This window comes from Trichomycterus rosablanca, chromosome 6 (genome assembly GCF_030014385.1).
Source record: "Trichomycterus rosablanca isolate fTriRos1 chromosome 6, fTriRos1.hap1, whole genome shotgun sequence".
NCBI lineage: Eukaryota > Metazoa > Chordata > Actinopteri > Siluriformes > Trichomycteridae > Trichomycterus > Trichomycterus rosablanca.
In genome coordinates, this window is record NC_085993.1 from 25328613 (window position 1) to 25349870 (window position 21258).

The 21258-nt window shown below is 37.9% G+C and overlaps 1 protein-coding gene across 1 annotated transcript; it reads left to right on the forward strand.

The window, feature by feature from the left end:
* The first annotated feature begins 9426 nt into the window (after positions 1 to 9426).
* nhej1 (nonhomologous end-joining factor 1) lies at positions 9427 to 20641 on the forward strand. Its single transcript, XM_062996767.1, has 8 exons — positions 9427 to 9438; positions 17120 to 17320; positions 17426 to 17644; positions 17783 to 17921; positions 18002 to 18057; positions 19446 to 19647; positions 19747 to 19829; positions 19948 to 20641. The coding sequence occupies exons 2-8, from the start codon at positions 17138 to 17140 to the stop codon at positions 20044 to 20046; spliced, it is 981 nt and encodes a 326-aa protein (XP_062852837.1). The 5' UTR covers positions 9427 to 9438; positions 17120 to 17137; the 3' UTR covers positions 20047 to 20641.
* The last annotated feature ends 617 nt before the right edge of the window (positions 20642 to 21258 follow it).

A 21258-nucleotide genomic window follows, 5' to 3' on the forward strand; every position in this document is an offset into this window, starting at 1 on the left:
CTATATGCATGTTTTACATGTCACAGAGACTTCATCCTAGAATAACTGAAACAGAAGGAACTAAAAAACTAAGCAGTATACACCGATCAGCCATAACATTAAAACCACCTTCTTGTTTCTACACTCACTGTCCATTTTATCAGCTTCACTTACCATACAGAAGCACTTTGTAGTTCCACAATTACTGACTGTAGTCCATATGTTTCTCTGCACACTTTTTTAACCTGCTTTCACCCTGTTCTTCAATGGTCAGGACCCCACAGGACCACTACAGAGCAGGTATTATTTGGGTGGTCGATCATTCTCAGCACTGCAGTGACACTGACATGGTGGTGGTGTGTTAGTGTGTGTTGTGCTGGTATGACTGGATAAGACAGCAGCGCTGCTGGAGTTTTTAAGCACCTCACTGTAACTGCTGGACTGAGAATAGTCCACCAACCAAAAATATCCAGCCAACAGCGCCCTGTGGGCAGCATCCCGAGACCACTGATGAAGATCTCAAATATGACCAACTCAAACAGCAGCAATAGATGAGCGATTGTCTCTGACTTTACATCTACAAGGTAGGAAGGAGTGTCTAATAGAGTGAACAGTACAGTGAAGTGGACACGGTATTTAAAAACTCCAGTAGCACTGCTGTGTGATCCACTCAAACCAGCACAACACACAGACACACACACACCACCATGTCAGTGTCACTGCAGTGCTGAGAATGATCCATCATCTAAATAATACCTGCTCTGTGGTGGTCCTGTGGGGGTCCTGACCATTAAAGAACAGAGTAAAAGGAGGTTAAAAAAAGTATGCAGAGAAACAGATGGACTACAATCAGTAAAGTGCTTCTATATGGTAAGTGGAGCTGATAAAATGGACTGTGAGTGTAGAAACAAGGAGGTGATTTTAATGTTATGGCTGATCAGTGTATATACATTACCTTATTATAAAAGAACATGCCACTGAAAGGGACATCTAATGGTCTCTGTTGCCATTAGCAAAGCCTCCAAATGATTCTGTGAAAAATTTCTCCTGGGTCAGTTCTTAAGGTATTTGAGTGTTGAAAATGTGCGTTCACATCCTAAATGAAACTTTGCGTTTTCCTTTCTATTTTACACAACAGAGTTTATTTTTTCTGAGAAGCAGAGACTAATGTCACAGTCTCAAATGACTTTCTCAGTGCTATGTAGTGTACTATGTTTAACATTAAATAGCAGAACCACCACCCAAATGGTTTAGATAACTGTAATTAACATCTAATGACTTTATTAATAATGTTTATTTTTAAGTAGTACCTTAGGTATGGAATAGTCATCATTTGAGATAGAGCTAATAGTCTCCAACTGCAGACTGAGTGAACTGGCTAACTTAGTAAGCTAGCTAATAAAGCAGCTCTATGCCATGTTTTGTCCATGCTGTTCCTTACTCTGCTTACTCTATTTTTCACGTGCCTTTTTAGCCCTTGCGTTGTGCTTTTTTGATGCTTTATCTATTTTGTATTTTACACTATTTTTTCACATTATTTTTTTGTTTGGTTTTTTTTTCTTTCTTTTTTTACTTTTACAGTTTATCCTGGGGAGATGGCATTTCCATGACTGGCTGATGGCCATGCATTGAGGATACCAAGCACACTTTAACATTAGAATCCTTAAATCAGATTCTATTTTTTACTCTCTTAGCGGCCCACACACAGTACTGTTCATCCCAGCTGTACTGTTAATCCCTGCTGTAGTGTTTTAGTATTATTATGTCATTTGGTAATTAATAACTGTAAGTTAGCATGCATATCTGTGTATGTGCATAATGCAAATAAATGTGATATAGTTTCAACAGATTCCCTCTCCGGGTGTAAATTTCTACACACAATATATTACATAATTGACAAAGAGGATTAAACTGGATTGACTTGATGTGAACGTTATTTGTAATTGCAAAGGATTGCGTAGAGGCAGAAAAAGTGTGCCAGTTTAAAGTAAGACCTGCAAGCTAACGTCACTGCAAGATGGTAACTGTAGAAAATGTCACCCCTTTCGACTCTTAGTCTCAGACATGAGAAGAATGTACGTAGTGATATGTTGGAGTATTTCTTTAAGGCTAACAATATAGATGTTGCAGAAAAGAAAAAGGCTATCTTGATTAGCTGTGTTGGTCCTTCTACGTATAGCTTGATGGGAAGCTTACTGAGCCCACAGAAGCCTGATTTGACGAGTTGGTGGCCCTGCTTAAGACACACTTAAACCTGAAACCAAGTGAGATAGTGCAAATATTTAAGTTTAACTCAAGAGTTCACAAGGCTGGTGACTATGTAGCCGAGTTAGGGAAATTGACACATTTGTAATTATACTGAGTCTCTGCCGCAAATGCTAAGGGACAGATTAGTGTGTGGTGATAACGATGACCGTATTCAAAGAAGACTACTTGCTGACATAAATGTAACTTTTGACAAAGCTTTAGGGATGGCACAAGCGATGAAATTAGCTGACTGGAACATAAATTATCTACAGGTTCAGTTTATGGTGGAACAAAGCTAAAATGGTCAAGTGTGTAATGGTAGAGGAATGTGGTATGTCTTAGGTGCAAAGGGACACATGCAGCAGTGGAATGTAGGTTTGCCAGTGCACATTGTCATCACTGTGTTAAATTGGGGCACATTAAGAGGGCTTGTCAGATTAAGGTCAGTTCAGAACAAATCAAGATGAATAAGGATTCGGGACATGTGCAAAAAAAGTTTGCACCTGGAAAAGGTAAAAAATGACATAGAGCACTCCTTGTGAAAAAAAGAGAGGGAGAGAAATCAGAAGACGTAGCAGAAATACACATACACAGTGTGGAAACATACAGCTTACACAGAGTTTATGAGGAATGTTTGAAGTCGATACTGGCTGTGGTATAACATTAATAGATAAAAGTCAGTACTCTCTGGCAAAAGTAAAATGTACACAAGTTAGAGAAATGTTATCTAAAAGCTTACAGTAAATCGAGTGTCAAAGTTAGAGCAGTACCCAATACCAAAGATTGAGGATTTGTCTGCTAATTTTGCAGAAGGTCAGAGGTTTTCAAAGCTGGACATGAACCATGCTTATCAACAGATTGTGCTGGATGAGGGGGCTATGTTACAGTAAACATGCATCAGCGTCTGTACACATATTGTCACTTACCTTTTGGTGTCTCCTCTAGTCACGCTATTTTTCAGCGTACTGTGAAAAACATTCTGCAGGGTATACCACAAGTAACCATTTACTTGGATGACATTTTGGTGAGTGGAAGGACAGAAGCTGAACACCTTCATAACCTGGATGAAGTGTTGACAAGGTTGGAAGATAGTGGCCTCAACTTAAAAGAGTAAGTTTACCCTCTTAGATAAAGAAGTGGTGTTTTTAGGACACAGAATAGACAGCTCAGGGCTGCATCCAGTAGCAGACAAAGAACAAGCGATTCAAAAAGCACCCACTCCATAGAACATGACATAACTGAAAGCCTTCCTGGGGTTACTGGTGTTAATTATTACCATCGGTTCTTTCCCAGTGTATCGTTGACCCTGGCACCTTTATATGAACTTTTGAGAAAGGAGGCTGTCTGGAAATTGTAGAAGGAACAAGAAGTTGCTTTGGTAAAAGCCAAAGCACTGTTGCAACATCAGCAGTATTGGTACATTATGACACGAGCGAGGAATTAATTTTGGCTTGTGATGCATCGCCATGTGGCTTAGAGACGATGTTTTCTCATCGTGTGCTGGATGGTACCGAATTGGGTTTGTGTCAAGAACCTTAATGCAGCGGAAAAGAATTCCAGTTGGATAAAGAAGGACTTACAGTGATTTTTGCAGAGAAAAAGTTCCATAACTACTTTTATAGTAGAAATTTCACTATAGTAACACATCACAAACCATTGCTTTCACTTTTCAATAAGATGAAGGGTGTACCTTAAATGGCATCACCTAGAATTCAATAATGGGCATTAACATTGCAAGAGTACGAGTACACCATTGTGCACAATGGAAGCAAACACCATTGTAATGCTGATGCACAAAGCAGATTGCTGGTATCGGATACGGAGAAACAATCTAATAATGATGAACAAGTTCTGTTGATTGACCAGGCAGATACACCTCATCATAGCTGCTCAAGTATGGAAGTGGACAGACAAAGATAAGGTGTTGTCACGAGTATGTGAGTATGTGTTGAGAGGGTAGCCTGAGAAGAAGGAGATTTTAAATTCTGATTTTACACCATATGTACAACATCAGGAAGAACTAAGTGTTTATGTTATATGTGTTTTATAGGGAGCTCGAGTTATCATAGCAGCGGTGGGACGAGAATCAGCATTGAAGCAGCTGCATCAGTCCTATCAGAGATCGAGTAGGATGAAAGCCCTAGCGAGGAGTTATTTTTGATGGCCAAAGCCTGACTCTTGACATTGAAACTGTGGTTAAATAATGCCCAGTATGCCAGGAAAACAGCAATCTCCCAGCTGTTGCTCCGTTTCATTCTTGGGTATTTCCAGAACAACCTTAGAGGTTACACACCCATTATGCTAAGCCTTTTATGGGAAAGATGTTTCTAATCCTCATAGATGCATTTTCCAAATGAATGGATGTATATGTAATGTACTGTATACAGGTCCTTCTCAAAAAATTAGCATATTGTGATAAAGTTCATTATTTTCCATAATGTAATGATAAAAATTAAACTTTCATATATTTTAGATTCATTGCACACCAACTGAAATATTTCAGGTCTTTTATTGTTTTAATACTGATGATTTTGGCATACAGCTCATGAAAAATGAAAACCCAAAATTCCTATCTAAAAAAATTAGCATATTTTATCCGACCAATAAAAGAAAAGTGTTTTTAATACAAAAAAAGTCAACCTTCAAATAATTATGTTCAGTTATGCACTCAATACTTGGTCGGGAATCCTTTTGCAGAAATGACTGCTTCAATGCGGCGTGGCATGGAGGCAATCAGCCTGTGGCACTGCTGAGGTGTTATGGAGGCCCAGGATGCTTCGATAGCGGCCTTAAGCTCATCCAGAGTGTTGGGTCTTGTGTCTCTCAACTTTCTCTTCACAATATCCCACAGATTCTCTATGGGGTTCAGGTCAGGAGAGTTGGCAGGCCAATTGAGCACAGTAATACCATGGTCAGTAAACCATTCACCAGTGGTTTTGGCACTGTGAGCAGGTGCCAGGTCGTGCTGAAAAATGAAATCTTCATCTCCATAAAGCTTTTCAGCAGATGGAAGCATGAAGTGCTCCAAAATCTCCTGATAGCTAGCTGCATTGACCCTGCCCTTGATAAAACACAGTGGACCAACACCAGCAGCTGACATGGCACCCCAGACCATCACTGACTGTGGGTACTTGACACTGGACTTCAGGCATTTTGGCATTTCCTTCTCCCCAGTCTTCCTCCAGACTCTGGCACCTTGATTTCCGAATGACATGCAAAATTTGCTTTCATCCGAAAACAGTACTTTGGACCACTGAGCAACAGTCCAGTGCTGCTGTTTCTGGTTCAAAAGTGGCTTGACCTGGGGAATGCGGCACCTGTAGCCCATTTCCTGCACACGCCTGTGCACGGTGGCTCTGGATGTTTCTACTCCAGACTCAGTCCACTGCTTCCGCAGGTCCCCCAAGGTCTGGAATCGGCCCTTCTCCACAATCTTCCTCAGGGTCCGGTCACCTCTTCTCGTTGTGCAGCGTTTTCTGCCACACTTTTTCCTTCCCACAGACTTCCCACTGAGGTGCCTTGATACAGCACTCTGGGAACAGCCTATTCGTTCAGAAATTTCTTTCTGTGTCTTACCCTCTTGCTTGAGGGTGTCAATGATGGCCTTCTGGACAGCAGTCAGGTCGGCAGTCTTACCCATGATTGCAGTTTTGAGTAATGAACCAGGCTGGGAGTTTTTAAAAGCCTCAGGAATCTTTTGCAGGTGTTTAGAGTTAATTCGTTGATTCAGATGATTAGGTTAATAGCTCGTTTAGAGAACCTTTTCATGATATGCTAATTTTGGGTTTTCATGAGCTGTATGCCAAAATCATCAGTATTAAAACAATAAAAGACCTGAAATATTTCAGTTGGTGTGCAATGAATCTAAAATATATGAAAGTTTAATTTTTATCATTACATTATGGAAAATAATGAACTTTATCACAATATGCAAATTTTTTGAGAAGGACCTGTATGTAAATCCATTAGTTTCTGGAAGTGATTTTTACATCTTCTTGACACTGTTAAACCTTAGAGAAGGATAAGTTTTATTTAGAGCAGGGAGAATATAGTGTATTGAGGTGATTCTTCTATTGAGGCGGGCTCTTTTGATCATTTTAACTTTTGAAAAATAAAATATTACATTTTTGTTTTGATTATGTCAAAATAATGTTTACATGCTCCAAAATAAAGATGTAATGATAGCTAAAATTTAACTTATGTAGAATTTAAATATTTAATATTTATTTGGCAAGTGGTAAAGCAAATTGTCATTACCATCACAACTTCAAAAACACATCTTTTAACATGAAAACCAGATAAGTTTTTATTAAAGATATTAACCAAAATTATAATATAAAACCAAAGACCGTTTTAAAACTACTTTTGCTGTAAATTAAGTATTGTGGTGGTAATGACATGGTGTTCTGGTAATGACAGTGTTTTGGTGATGACATCATTTAAAAAATGTGCATTGTAACTAAGACCCTACCTAATTCATGGCCGTAAAAATCATGTCACGGACCATGAACTGAGCCGTTGCCCATGAAATATGCAATTCAAAATTTAATGTTTGTGTTCACATAGCGTATGAAATTTGAGGCGCAATATGAGGCAGTCCTACCAATCATACAGCAATTAAATTAGTGTAACAGACTTTTCTGTGGTGTTGTGTGCTGACAATTACTATGTCTGAGGTTGCGTGCACACTTGCATACTGAAAGAGCTTAATGCATTACTGGCCAAGCAATGCTTACTGCCTCACTTACCATATAGAAGCACATTGTACTTCTACAATTACTGACTGTAGTCCATCTGTTTCTCTGCATACTTTTTTAGCCTGCTTTCACCTTGTTCTTCAATGTTCAGGACCCCCACAAAGCAGGTATTATTTGGGTGTTGGATCATTCTCAGCACTGCAGTTACAATGACATGGTGGTGGTGTGTTAGTGTGTGTTGTGCTGGTATGAGTGGATCAGACACAGCAGCGCTGCTGGAGTTTTTAAATACCATGTCCACTCACTATCCACTCTATTAGACACGCCTACCTAGTTGGTCCACCTTGTAGATGTAAAGTCAGAGACGATCGCTCTCCTATGCTGCTGTTTGAGAAGATGTCAGAGGTCAAACAGCTCTACGAAGCAGAGAGGGACATTCTCTGTAGCAAATCATGACTACACTGTAGGTTTCTACAGGGACAGTGTATGGCACTCTAAAACCTTTTGCCTCAACTACATTATGTGTGTCCAAGCCACGATTAAGCAGACAAAATGTGAACATACCAATGAAAGACCAAGACATAAAGCTTTGCTTACTGAAATAGACCAGCAAATTCTGCATAGACACAAACTCCAATCAGCAATGTCAACTCCAATCAGCAAAACTATGATCAAAAAAGACTGTGTAGTAGCAGTCTTAAAAATCAAAAATAACCAGGGAGTGCTAACTATAATTGAATTTCCTACAGTCACCTGACTACTGTACATTTATGAGGCATCTAAAGACAGAGACAGCCAAGCATGGCTTCTAGACTTTCATCAGTGGTCTCAGGATGCTGCCCACGGGGCGCTGTTTGCTGGATATTTTTGGTTGGTGGACTACTCTCAGTCCAGCAGTGACAGTGAGGCATTTAAAAACTCCATCAGCATTGCTGTGTCTTATCCACTTATACCAGCACAACACACACTAACACACCACCACCATATCAGTGTCACTGCAGTGCTGAGAATGATCGACCACCCAAATAATACCTGCTCTGTAGTGGTCCTGGGAGAGTCCTGACCATTGAAGAACAGCATGAAAGGGGGCTAACAAAGCATTCAGAGAAACAGATGGACTACAGTCAGTAATTGTAGAACTATGAAGTGCTTCTATATGGTAAGTGGAGCTGATACAATGGACAGTGTAGAAACAATGAGGTGGTTTTAATGTTATGACTGATCAGTGTATAAATAATGTGAACATTTCATTTTTTGTTGTAAAATACAGCTGTAACAACGTAAATGGTAATGACGTTGAATAAACATACTCTATGATCAGGATGAATACATGCTAAAATTTCTCACATTTCCAGAGATCAAAATTTCACTTTTCGTTCATTGCTGACATGTGCTCTCCTGTCAGTGTTTGTTTCCATGATTATAACATCAACAAGTGTTACCTTCAAATAAATCCCTACAGAAATCCTAGACTGTCGCGGTAATGACAGTAATGTTGGGGGCAATAATATATTGCTAAAAGACATGACAAAGTTGTATAGATATGAACAAATATAATACATTATGTGTCTTTTCAAGTTACTATAAAAACACACATTGTGATTTTTAAATGTATTATTCACTTTCATTTCACAGGAGCAGAGAAGTTTTAAAGTCTGGGTTGGGGACAATGCCAAAGTAGCAACATATTGATGTTTAACACATTTTTTAAATGGCAGTTATAATGATTTTGGTGCACAGGTTTTTTTGGTGATACAATTAATGATAATTTATACCTACACTATGTATTTTGTAACAAAGTATTTCTAACATTATTTTATCTATCACCCGGGGACGTAAAAGTGCCCATAAGAATCGCCCATTAGTATTATTGTCATTTGATAATTTATAGCTGTTAGTTAACGGACAGAAGGTGGCAGTAAAGGCTTGGTGACTATATAAAAGAATTACGGTAGACTAAGCAATATTGCACATTTGGCATGTATACCTGTTTATGTGCATAATGCAAATAAATGTGATATAGTTTTAACTAATCCCTCTCCGGGTGTCAATTTCTACACACAGTAAATCACACCTGCCTATAAAGGAGATTTACTTCAGATGCACCTCCTTTTTTAATTGTTTAGTCTATTTGTATCTGTTTTATTTTGTCTCTTACTCTGTATTTTTATTTGGTTCTTACTTTTTTTAACATAATGTTGTGTTATGTATGCTTATTCGATGTACAGCACTTGGTCAACGTAAGTTGTTTTAAGAGTGCTTTATAAATAAAATTTACTTACTTACTTTACTTATGACCATCTTGTTTAGCAAGTCGCACATTCAAGAGTACACTTCCTGTCCATTACTGTACTTACTAACGTGACTTTATTTTATATAACTCTGTGTACACTGACATTTGTCCCCAAAACAAAAGTATGTTGTTCGAGTACACACACTCACTAAACGGAACTATTTGGCACAAGTTCATGTTCGACGGGGTAATATTTTAGACGTCGGAACTGATCGTAATCTGGTAAGTACATATGTTTTTCCTTGTTAACAGTGATTTCGCTGGTTTCACTTGTACACTTCGTGTGGACGTCTAAAGCCGTATTATAAACACCACATGTCTCAAATAGTCTCATTATATGTAATTTCATTATGGTTTGATTAGCAGTATAGTTATACACTAGAGATGTTCGATTCTATACCGATTAATTCTAATGCTAGTATCCCAATACTAACATTTCTTATTACGTTAAATATAAATAACAGCAAACCCACGCCAGCAGCTGATTTGATTTAGTTGATTTAATTTGTAGGCACCATCACAATGCAACTGACGCAATTAAAGGCTAAGCACCAGCTAATATTGAAGTTTTAAACAAATACATGCATCGAAAGTTGAGTTCCTAACTTGTGATTATTGATAGTTAGAAAACATTTTTTTTTACAAATTCAAGGAATATGGCTTAAAATTCTGATGTGTTGCGTCGCTCGCGGTCTTCGGAATCTGTCACAGGCGTCGCACGTGTGACGTAGATGGTGGACAACAACTCAAAAAGTAGAATGGAAGGCGATGCAAAATGATTAAAAGGTGCGCTGTGTTTGGCTGCAATAATTCAATTCAACACCAACACCGATTTGATATTATCGCCAAATATATATATATATATATATATATATATATATATATATATATATATATATATATATATATATATAGATATATATATAGATATATAGATATATACAGTGTATCACAAAAGTGAGTACACCCCTCACATTTCTGCAGATATTTAAGTATATCTTTTCATGGGACAACACTGACAAAATGACACTTTGACACAATGAAAAGTAGTCTGTGTGCAGCTTATATAACAGTGTAAATTTATTCTTCCCTCAAAATAACTCAATATACAGCCATTAATGTCTAAACCACCGGCAACAAAAGTGAGTACACCCCTAAGAGACTACACCCCTAAATGTCCAAATTGAGCACTGCTTGTCATTTTCCCTCCAAAATGTCATGTGATTTGTTAGTGTTACTAGGTCTCAGGTGTGCATAGGGAGCAGTTGTGTTCAATTTAGTAGTACAGCTCTCACACTCTCTCATACTGGTCACTGAAAGTTCCAACATTGCACCTCATGGCAAAGAACTCTCTGAGGATTTTAAAAGACGAATTGTTGCACTACATGAAGATGGCCAAGGCTACAAGAAGATTGCCAACACCCTGAAACTGAGCTGCAGCACAGTGGCCAAGATCATCCAGCGTTTTAAAAGAGCAGGGTCCACTCAGAACAGACCTCGCGTTGGTCGTCCAAAGAAGCTGAGTGCACGTGCTCAGCGTCACATCCAACTGCTGTCTTTGAAAGCTAGGCGCAGGAGTGCTGTCAGCATTGCTGCAGAGATTGAAAAGGTGGGGGGTCAGCCTGTCAGTGCTCAGACCATACGCCGCACACTACATCAAATTGGTCTGCATGGCTGTCACCCCAGAAGGAAGCCTCTTCTGAAGTCTCTACACAAGAAAGCCCGCAAACAGTTTGCTAAAGACATGTCAACAAAGGACATGGATTACTGGAACCATGTCCTATGGTCTGATGAGACCAAGATTAATTTGTTTGGTTCAGATGGTCTCAAGCATGTGTGGCGGCAATCAGGTGAGGAGTACAAAGATAAGTGTGTCATGCCTACAGTCAAGCATGGTGGTGGGAATGCCATGGTCTGGGGCTGCATGAGTGCAGCAGGTGTTGGGGAGTTACATTTCATTGAGGGACACATGAACTCCAATATGTACTGTGAAATACTGAAGCAGAGCATGATCCCCTTCCTCCGGAAACTGGGTCGCGGGGCAGTGTTCCAGCATGATAATGACCCCAAACACACCTCTAAGACGACCACTGCTTTATTGAAGAGGCTGAGGGTAAAGGTGATGGACTGGCCAAGCATGTCTCCAGACCTAAACCCAATAGAACATCTTTGGGGCATCCTCAAGCGGAAGGTGGAGGAGCGCAAAGTCTCGAATATCCGCCAGCTCCGTGATGTCGTCATGGAGGAGTGAAAAAGCATTCCAGTGGCAACCTGTGAAGCTCTGGTAAACTCCATGCCCAGGAGAGTTAAGGCAGTTCTGGGAAATAATGGTGGCCACACAAAATATTGACACTTCAGGAACTTTCACTAAGGGGTGTACTCACTTTTGTTGCCAGTGGTTTAGACATTAATGGCTGTATATTGAGTTATTTTGAGGGAAGAATAAATTTACACTGTTATATAAGCTGCACACAGACTACTTTTCATTGTGTCAAAGTGTCATTTTGTCAGTGTTGTCCCATGAAAAGATATACTTCAATATCTGCAGAAATGTGAGGGGTGTACTCACTTTTGTGATACACTGTATATATATATATATATATATATATATATATATATATATATATATATATATATATATATAGAGAGATATATATAGATATATATATATATATATATATATATATATATATAGATATATATATAGATATAGATAGATAGATAGATAGATAGATAGATAGATAGATAGATAGATAGATAGATGACACAGCTTTAGGACAAATCAAATGCGTGTTTATTGTTAAATACAGAACAGAGCAGGGATGCGCTATAAGAATGCACCTCTCTTTTCTCTATTAAAAAAAGGTTTAAATTAAGCTTCTATCCTAGGCTAGATATACACTGTAAAAGGAAAAAAAAGTGTTTAGGCTAAATATTTTAAATGCACTAATCTGATCAAAATATGGTATAAATAAAAATAGAATAAAGGCTGAAAGACCTTAAACCTGCGTTATCATGCGCGCTAGAAAAACCAACATGTTCACCTGATGTGGTTTAGAGAGGATCTGAGTGGGGTATTGATGTTCCCCTCAGCACTAAATCTCTCTCTGATGGTGCTCGGTGCACTAATACACACCTGTACTGCACCTGCATGTGACTTGAGAGCAAAGCAAATCTAGCCTCGTTATTATTGCGCCACTATTAACTATCTATTTAGTAGGTATAATTAACATAACAATATATACTACATTTTAAGTTATTATTCGTTTCAGTACATTTTTATTCAACGAAAAAATACATTTCAATCATTTCAGCAAGCCAGCAAGAGAGAATCTGCAGGCTGTAATGCCATATTAACCGTCATTAAGTGTTTCAGAACGCCGAGGCTGTTTAAATATAGTCTATATTACAATTATTTTATTGAGTGTGAACCATTAATAAACTTGCCTATAATTACTGTTGCCATTGTTTCCATCTTAAAACACAAAACCTGACACTCAGGTTGCGGTAAAATGACGCTCTTAGCTCATTTTCATAATTAATTTATTTAACATTCATTACACCTGAATGTAAGCGTAAAACAAGATGGACCCTGCAACAGCAGAAAGAAAGAAAGAAAGAAAGAAAGAAAGAAAGAAAGAAAGAAAGAAAGAAAGAAAGAAAGAAAGAAAGAAAGAAAGAAAGAAAGAAAGAAAAAATGTTATACAGACACCCCCACTGTCACTGCAGATTCATCCTCTTCATTAAATTCAGAAATAGCTTCGGAATCTGAAGAACCAGCACTGGAAAATTCGCAGTTCAAGTCAGTCATAACGGTGTAGGAATACGCTGTTGACCACCAGTGACGTCACGCTGCAACTTCCTGGAATTTCCGGAGCGACCTCGGGTTTTTCCGTCAATTTACTTGAAATCGTTGATTTTTTTAGTGAATTAAACAAGTTATTTACATTTTATTCATGTTTATGGTTTTTAACCAGCTAAACTAATGCGAAATCTTTAGAGTTGTCCATTAGGTGGTGCTTAGCCTTTAACATTGATATACATACTATAAAAAAGTTACATATGTCAGTAAATGACGGAATACTCAATATTTAGTCGTTCTTACTGTAGCAGTAGGGTGGAATGTCTGATGAACGCAATGTAACAGAAGTGTGAAACGAGTATCAACGGAATAAGGAAACAGTATCTTGAAACATCTTTACATTTCTCCTGCTAGACTTTTGATAAGACATTTACCCAAGGGCCTTTTATTGCACCACAGCATTTACAAATGCAAACATGGCAAGCAACCCGGCTAAACAAGTAACCTCTTAAAAAACTTTAATTTTATGGAAAATGGAATGTGTGCAGAATGTATAAATTTACTAGCAGCAAAAGGTAGGTATTAAGATAAGATAAGATTCCTTTATTGATCCCCATGGGGGAAATTCGAGTGTTACAGCAGCTCCAGTACAGTGTAAGTACAGTAAATACAGTAAATAAAAATAGAGTAGAATGAAATAAAAAAATAAGGATTTTTGTAGTTATTGTAGGGGGGGGAGCTGGCTCATCAGTGTGAGGACAGTCTGTGTATTCTGCTATTGTTATGCAGTCTGATGGCAGTTGGCAGAAAAGAACGTCTGAAGCGCTCCGTCTTGCTCTTTGGTGGAATTAGTCTATGACTGAATGAACTACTCAGCAGCATTAAAAAGGAAATTGATTTCAAACTGACAATCACAATTACAAACACTGCATATCATCAGCAAAGAGGAGCATTCGTCACAAGTGGTTGCCTGTAAATCCTAATCTATTCCTGATAAGATTTACAAGGTAGTCACTAATCCTCCCAAATACAACCACAAATAGGCTTGTTATCCCACCATTCAAATTATTGTAAAGAGCATCAGATGTTACTGAATGCTTGGCTGCAGTGGCGTTTCCTGCCAAATCTCTCAGGGAAGCAATAGTTGCGATGATGGCCAAGGTGACCCGTTCAATGGGTAAATTAAAGCTTAAATAATTAACATCTTAAGTCATCTGTCAGTTTGCCCTCACAAATAACTTTGACATGGAAAGAGACCAGCTTTACCATTATTCATAAAATTAAGTAAAGCCTTCACACTAACAGTTTAATTCAGTCTTCATCAGATAGCATTTTATTTTAGGTGCAGTAGATCCAGAATAAAGATTGGCATCGGGGCTGATTGGCAATGAATAAAGACAATTAAACAATTGGGGAGATACAATAAGTGCAATCACAATTCACAATTTAAAAAATACATTACTTACTTGTAAACCCCCTTTGTAGATACTAGCTTGATGTTTAAATTTGGAATGAGCCGCCCATGCTTGGCTGTCTCTGTCTTTAGATGCCTCATAAAGGTACAGTAAAGTTTTGGTCAGGTGACTGTGTAGGAAATTCAATTATAGTTAGCACTCCCTGGTTATCTTTGATTTTTAAGACTGCTACTACACAGTCTTTTTTGATCATAGTTTTGCTGATTGGAGATGACATTGCTGATTGGAGTTTGTGTCTATGCAGAATTTGCTGGTCTATTTCAGTAAACAAAACTTTATGTCTTGGTCTTTCATTGGTATGGTCACATTTTGTCTGCTTAATTGTGGCTTGGACACACATAATGTAGTTAAGGCAAAAGGCTTTAGAGTGCCATGCACTATCCCTGTAGAAACCTACAGTGTAGTCATGATTTGCTACAGAGAATGTCCCTCTCTGCTTCGTAGAGCTGTTTGACTTCTGACACATTCACATTTTGACATATAAACATTCTAATAACATAATTCCCACTCATAATGGTACTTCGTCTTCTAAGTGTTTCTGCAAAAAAATTTTATATTTTGATGTTAAGGATGAATCTAATTGAAATCTGAATCTCTGTACAAATTAATTGACAATTGTGCTTACTCACTTTCCAGTAGTGCCAAAACTAGTAGAAAAAAAACATGGTCTATGTCCATGTTTAATTTACCTGTAGTCTTAAAAATACTGTTAAGTCATCTGCAAAGATGGGTAAATTATTATTTGCAATTGTAATAAATTATATTTGCGCAGCAGTCTTAATACGCTTACACACTACTTCAGAGTGTTTGCAAATTTGAATCTCAGCATCAGAGCCACCAGCCTGGCCAGGCGTCCAAACAAACATAATTGGCTGTGTTTGAGGGAGTTAAGGTCATACGTTGGAGTCTCTTCCTGCTGCTGCTGCGATACATGGTCTCTGGGATTGTGCCGGGCACCTCCTGTGTGAGTGTTGGGGAGTCGAATGGAACTTAGTGTGGCCCTCCATATGTGAGACAGCTCTCTGTGGGAACTCACTGATGGGAGTGGAAGTCAGCAGCAGTAGAGAGGAAGCAAAATGCAATCGGGGAATTGAAACTAGACAGGGAGAAAAATTGGGGTTAAATGCAAAAAAAAAGAACTTGTGAAGTGAACTATATTTCTATAAAGCTATCTATCTGTTCATCTATGTACCTGTTTAGGGACATTTACACATTACACCTAAATGAGCTTTAATGACATTACATTCTAAATCCATAGGCATTAATATGGACCTGGTCCCCCTTTGCATGTATAACAGCTTGCACTTTTTTGGGAAGGTTTTTCACAAGATTTTGGAGTGGGTCTGTGAGATTTTTATCTAGAAGAGCATTTGTGATTAGATGAAAGGACCTAGCTTACTCAAACTTACACAACCTTACTTTGAGCACTGGGCCACAGTTATGCTGGTACATGAAAAGGTCTTCCTCAAACTGTTCTCATAATGTTGGAAGCATTCACTTGTCCAAAATGTCTTGATATGCATTAAGACTTCCCTTCACTTGAACTAAAGAACCTAGACCAACCTCTGAAAAAAAGCAACCCTATAGCGTTATCCCTCCTCTAGCAAACTTTACAGTTGGCACAATGCAGTAACGCAGGTAACATTTACCTAGCATTTGCTAAAACCAGACTTGTCCATCAGACTGCCAGATAAAAATCATGATTCATCACTCCACAGAACAGTTGTGACTTGTTTTACACCACTCAGTCCATTGCTTAAGATGCATGGTGTTGTGCTTGGTGATGTAGGGCTTGCAAGTAGCAGGAACTCAACAGAGCGTGTGCGACTTCCTCAGTACTCAGCGACCCTGCTCTGCAACTTTACGTGATCTGCCAATTTGTGGCTGAGTTGTTGTGGTTTCTAAATGCTTCCACTTTTCAGTAATAACTAATAACAGGTGATTGTAGAATATTAAAGAGGAAAGAAAATGCATGACTTCAGTAAATTCTTTAGAAAAACCCATTCTTTCACAAATGTTTGTAAAGGCACACTGCGTGACCGGGTGCTTGATTTTATATACCTGTGGAAATAGGACTGAATGAAACACCTATGATTACCAGGTGTGAGCCATAACTATATAAATAAGAGACCCCTTGGAATCTCTGTAAACTGATAACCATTAACAAAGTCACTGTTTGATTATTGCTGTTGGTTAAAAAGGTCATTTAAATTCATTTTTACACCTGAGATTTTATTTGAACAGAGAGTGAAGCCACAGAGAGCCAATAGCTTGAGACTCATCCTCAGTGTGCATGTGAAACTATTAAACATTAAAACCATAAAGCTGTTGATCTCTGTTTAATGTTTCTTTTTTTTAAGATAATAAAATTGATATTTTGCATTTCACACAGAGCATAAAGACAGAAATCTGGTCATCTCATAATAACTAGACTGATGTCATATTTATCTTCATTGTGATTAGCATGTTTCAATAGTATTTGTAAGAAGCTGTTCGTGACTTACTACCATTTAAAACCATTTATACCATACAATTTATTACAAAGTCTCAAAAGTTGGAAGTGCTAAAACACCATTATAACTCATAAAGATGTAACTTTGTACATATTTTAATTGCTGTTGTTAAGTTTCAGGTGTGCAGCACTATGGAGAGTTCAGGTGCTGATGTAGCTGTGTCAGCCATACCATGGGTGCCTGTAAATATAGGGGGTTCTAAGCTTTTGGCCAAAGCCTGGTTTGGTGATACAGAATACCGAGTTCTGATGAGTGACCTGAACAATATCTGGGAGGAAGATATGAACACAGAACGCATCCAGAGTCGAGCAAAGGCAAGAGTGTTGCATCTTCTCACAAGCCCAGCATAGACAACATACAGTATAATTACCACAGACAATGCTATATGATCTGTACTAAGTTTATTTTGGCCCTTTTAGGATCTGAATAAGCGTTTGAGGGCTCCAGTGCAGGTGTTCTTTGCACGTCTACACTCCTTAGCTTTGCCATGTCTTTCTGGGCAGACCGAATTCCAGAGCACAGCAGCGCACTTTACCCTCGAACATCAAGCCTTCCACCTAAATATTAAACTCAAGAGTGAGCTTGAAGGGTTGCCTTTTTACTGGGAATTTCACTGCACCCTTTCCTCAGTAGAAGTGGTATGACCCAAAAATTATTTTTCTCTTTATAAAAGCCCTAAGCATTTTAAATACTTAAGTATTCTGACGGATGATTCCAGAGCTTATGAAAACTTACAACGTATTTGCAATATATGTATTTTGTGTTATGTTTGTAAGATGTCCAGAGAGCTGGTGCGTCCCCTTTTGTCTGTTACTCAAGTGCTTCAGAAGCAAGTTCGGGAACTTTGTGCTCTGCTACAGAGAAAAGATGCTGAGCTACAAGACTACAAAGATAATGGAGCCATACTCAGCAGAGGTTCATACCCTTATACACCTGTACACATTTTGTAGCAATGATGATGTTGGTTATGCATGTGCATATCTGTGACTAAGCAGGTAGGCTTCAGACTGAGCCATTTGTTGAGGAGACATTTTCTGAGAACTTCACACAGGTGAGAGCCATTTCCTTAGACACAAACACATGCTTTTTAAAGTGTTTCCCTGTATTCATTTACTAAAACAAATTAATAAATTATATAGGCACAATTTGATTTCAAATAAATGTGTTGTCCAATGTAACTCTTGTTTGCAAACCTTGTTTTACATAACTCATGCAGGGCGGCTTGGTGGATAGCACTGTCACCTCACAGCAAGAAGGTCCTAGGTTCAATCCCCAGGTGGGGCGGTCCGGGTCCTTTCTGTGTGAAGTTTGCATGTTCTCCCCATGTCTGCGTGGGTTTCCTCCGGGAGCTCCGGTTTCCTCCCACAGTCCAAAAACTTAGTTAGGTGAATTGGATATACAAAATTGTCCATGACTGTGTTTGACATCAAACTTGTGAGCTAATGTATCTTGTGTAACAAATAATTACCGTTATTAACACCTGCAATGGGAAAGAGGCTATTGGGGGTTGACATTAGTGGAGGGCTGCAGTAGCCTAGTGGTGAGGGAACTAGACTAGTAATCAAAAGGTCGCTCGTTGGTAAGTTGGTGGTACTGTAAGTTGCTCTGGATTTTAAAAAAAAAAGCGTCTGCTAAATGCAAAAAAAATGTAAATGTAATTATCTGTTTATGTAATATGTTTACTGTCCCACCTTTGTGCTTCATCTTGTATAGGCTTTAATTAATTCTTTTTGTACTCTATCCTACTCTATTCTGCAGAAGGAAAGCATGAGGCTGCTTTATGTTTTTCTTTATGTCTAATTTGGAAAGTGTAAATTGTTAAATGCAATAAATTGAGAGAGATGTGGCTTTCTTGAGAACTTCCTGCTTTCTGACATGTTACAGTGGTGCCAAAACCCAGAAAAGAGGGAGGACCGGACCTGCACCCTTTTGACCGCCACCAGCATATCCACTGGTGCTGAGGCCTCACAAAGCCCTTTTTGATGAAAATAACTCTGGTTCCGTTCTTGAACTGGTTCCGTTCTGGCCTCTTAGAACCTTGGTGCTGTTTAGAGAACTGGCCTGCATTTCCACCATGTTTGGGGGCCAAGAATGCATAATCAACATTTGGCACTGCGCAGTGAAAGTAAAGAGTAGTAACAAAGACATGGAGTGTGTAGATTACCTGCAAGCAAAATGTGCTGTTTTACAGATGTCCGTTCGTTGGAGTTTTTAATTTTATGCAAACAATAATTTTCTATTTGTGTATGTGCAAACATCCTTTCATATCCTCATATTTATGCTTTGTAACATGTAGAAACAACTAATCAACAATTCCTACAAGTGGCAGACTGCTAGGATTTTAATATTTTTTCAGTTTTCCCCCTATTCTTTGGTCTCAGTAAAGTATAATAATTCTTCGTAATATCTTTGTGTCTGTTCTTTCCTGCACTTTATAAGAGGCTTACTAAGTTGGATAAGATTCAGGACAATCTGGAGTTTGACTCTGAGCTTCAGAAACTGTATGTAGCAGTAAACACTACAAGAAACACACAGAAACGCAAATGCACAGATGAAGACAGCTCTGCTTCAGCAAACAGCACCAGCTGTGTTAATAAACAAAACAAAGCTGACCAAGACCATAACAGCAATGTGTTAACAGGTTAGTGTATTTCCATTCATCCTATACACACATACCTCTTTATCTCACTGTGTATGTGTGCTCTCTTATATTATCTTGTTTGGAATGGTACCTAAACAGGTACAAGGCCTGCATCTCAGTCGTCCAATCAAAATGATGTCCAACAGCTCTTAGAAGAAACAAAGATTATGAGCAGCAAAAAGGTTTGATGTCACTGTCATTACCTGTACCTAATCATAATTCCTTTTTTTTTTTCTTCTTTAATATGTATTTTATATTTGGTAGGAAAAAAAACTGATATTACATTAAAAACAATTTCAGATTGTGCCACTCATAACTGGCGCTGTTGCAGCAGCTGTACCTGCAGAGCGATCAGCTGTGCGCTCCAAGAAGAAGAAGGCAGAAGGGCTCTTCCGATGACATTACAGTTTTTCAGAATAGTATAGTTTTTTTTCTCCTCACCAAACAGGTTTTCAGAATTAGAAGAATTTAAGGTATAGTGAAAAGTAAAGCTAATGGCTGAAACATTCTTTTAAAATCATTCTTATTGATAAATCATTCAAGCCTGTTTACAGTTTAATAGTAGATAAAAGTTTGTAGTTTACATGCCATGTGTACTTAAAAACACAGTTTAAATAAAATTTATATAATATTCAGAAACATTTTAATTTCCCTTTTTTGATTGCCAACTGTAACATTATCTGGACTTCTTTCTTATTCTTTATTACCTGGTTGTACAAAGAGAATAATAAATTCCAGTTATTGACAGAAGTTTGTAATAATAGTTCTCTGTCCCGTTGGCTGACTGACAGAAATGTTTAATAACAAAATGTTACAAAATAATAATAGTTTTAATAATAAAATGTTTAATAACAGTGCGGCCACAATCATGCAGTAATCCAGTAATTCCACATTGTTGATGATTTTTAAACCTGTACATTTTAAAATATAGATGAATAGCAGAGCTATCTGAAATCTTGTTGTGTGCAATGTATTTTAAAAATAAACTGTATAAAGCCACTATAAGGATGTTTTATTCTTGTTAAAAAATTTATATAAATGTGTGTGTATATATATACACACATTTATATAGCACCACCTAAATAAAACTGAATTACGAAATTTTGGAATGGGGAATTTACACTCTTAATTAATCATACAGTAGAGGTTTTTCCATGTCTCCTTGATCCAAAGATCAATATAAGGGGTATACTATGTGACCAAAAGTATTTGAACACCTGACCATGAGCTTGTTGGACATCCCATTTTCCTGGGAGCACCAGAATAGCAACTCCCACTGTCACTAACTAAGTAAGCCTGTACTGCTTGCCACACAATAATAAAAAAGTTATCTTGAAAACAGAAACATAATCCTACAATCATCAGTATGACTGGACTTGTAAAGGGATGATAGCAGTATTTCCACAGCATAAAATAAAATAATGTGTTATGCTAATACATTACAGTTATCTACAGTTATTAATTAATCAAGCACATGCTGTTAATTTACATATGAAGTATGATTAACAGTATTTTACAATTACTATAAGTGAATAATTACAGTGAGTGGTTAAGTAAAATAATATTAATTTGTATAATTTTTGCAGATAAATTATTTAGTTGTAGTACAAA

What these genes read in the sequence shown, in the direction of transcription:
- nhej1 (XM_062996767.1), top strand. Translation starts at nt 17,138, where the DNA reads ATGGAGAGTTCAGGTGCTGATGTAGCTGTGTCAGCCATACCATGGGTG. An exon ending in TGGAGCCATACTCAGCAGAG is followed by an intron (nt 17,922 to 18,001) that starts GTTCATACCCTT and finishes GTGACTAAGCAG; the next exon opens with GTAGGCTTCAGACTGAGCCA. An exon ending in AGATTATGAGCAGCAAAAAG is followed by an intron (nt 19,830 to 19,947) that starts GTTTGATGTCAC and finishes AAACAATTTCAG; the next exon opens with ATTGTGCCACTCATAACTGG.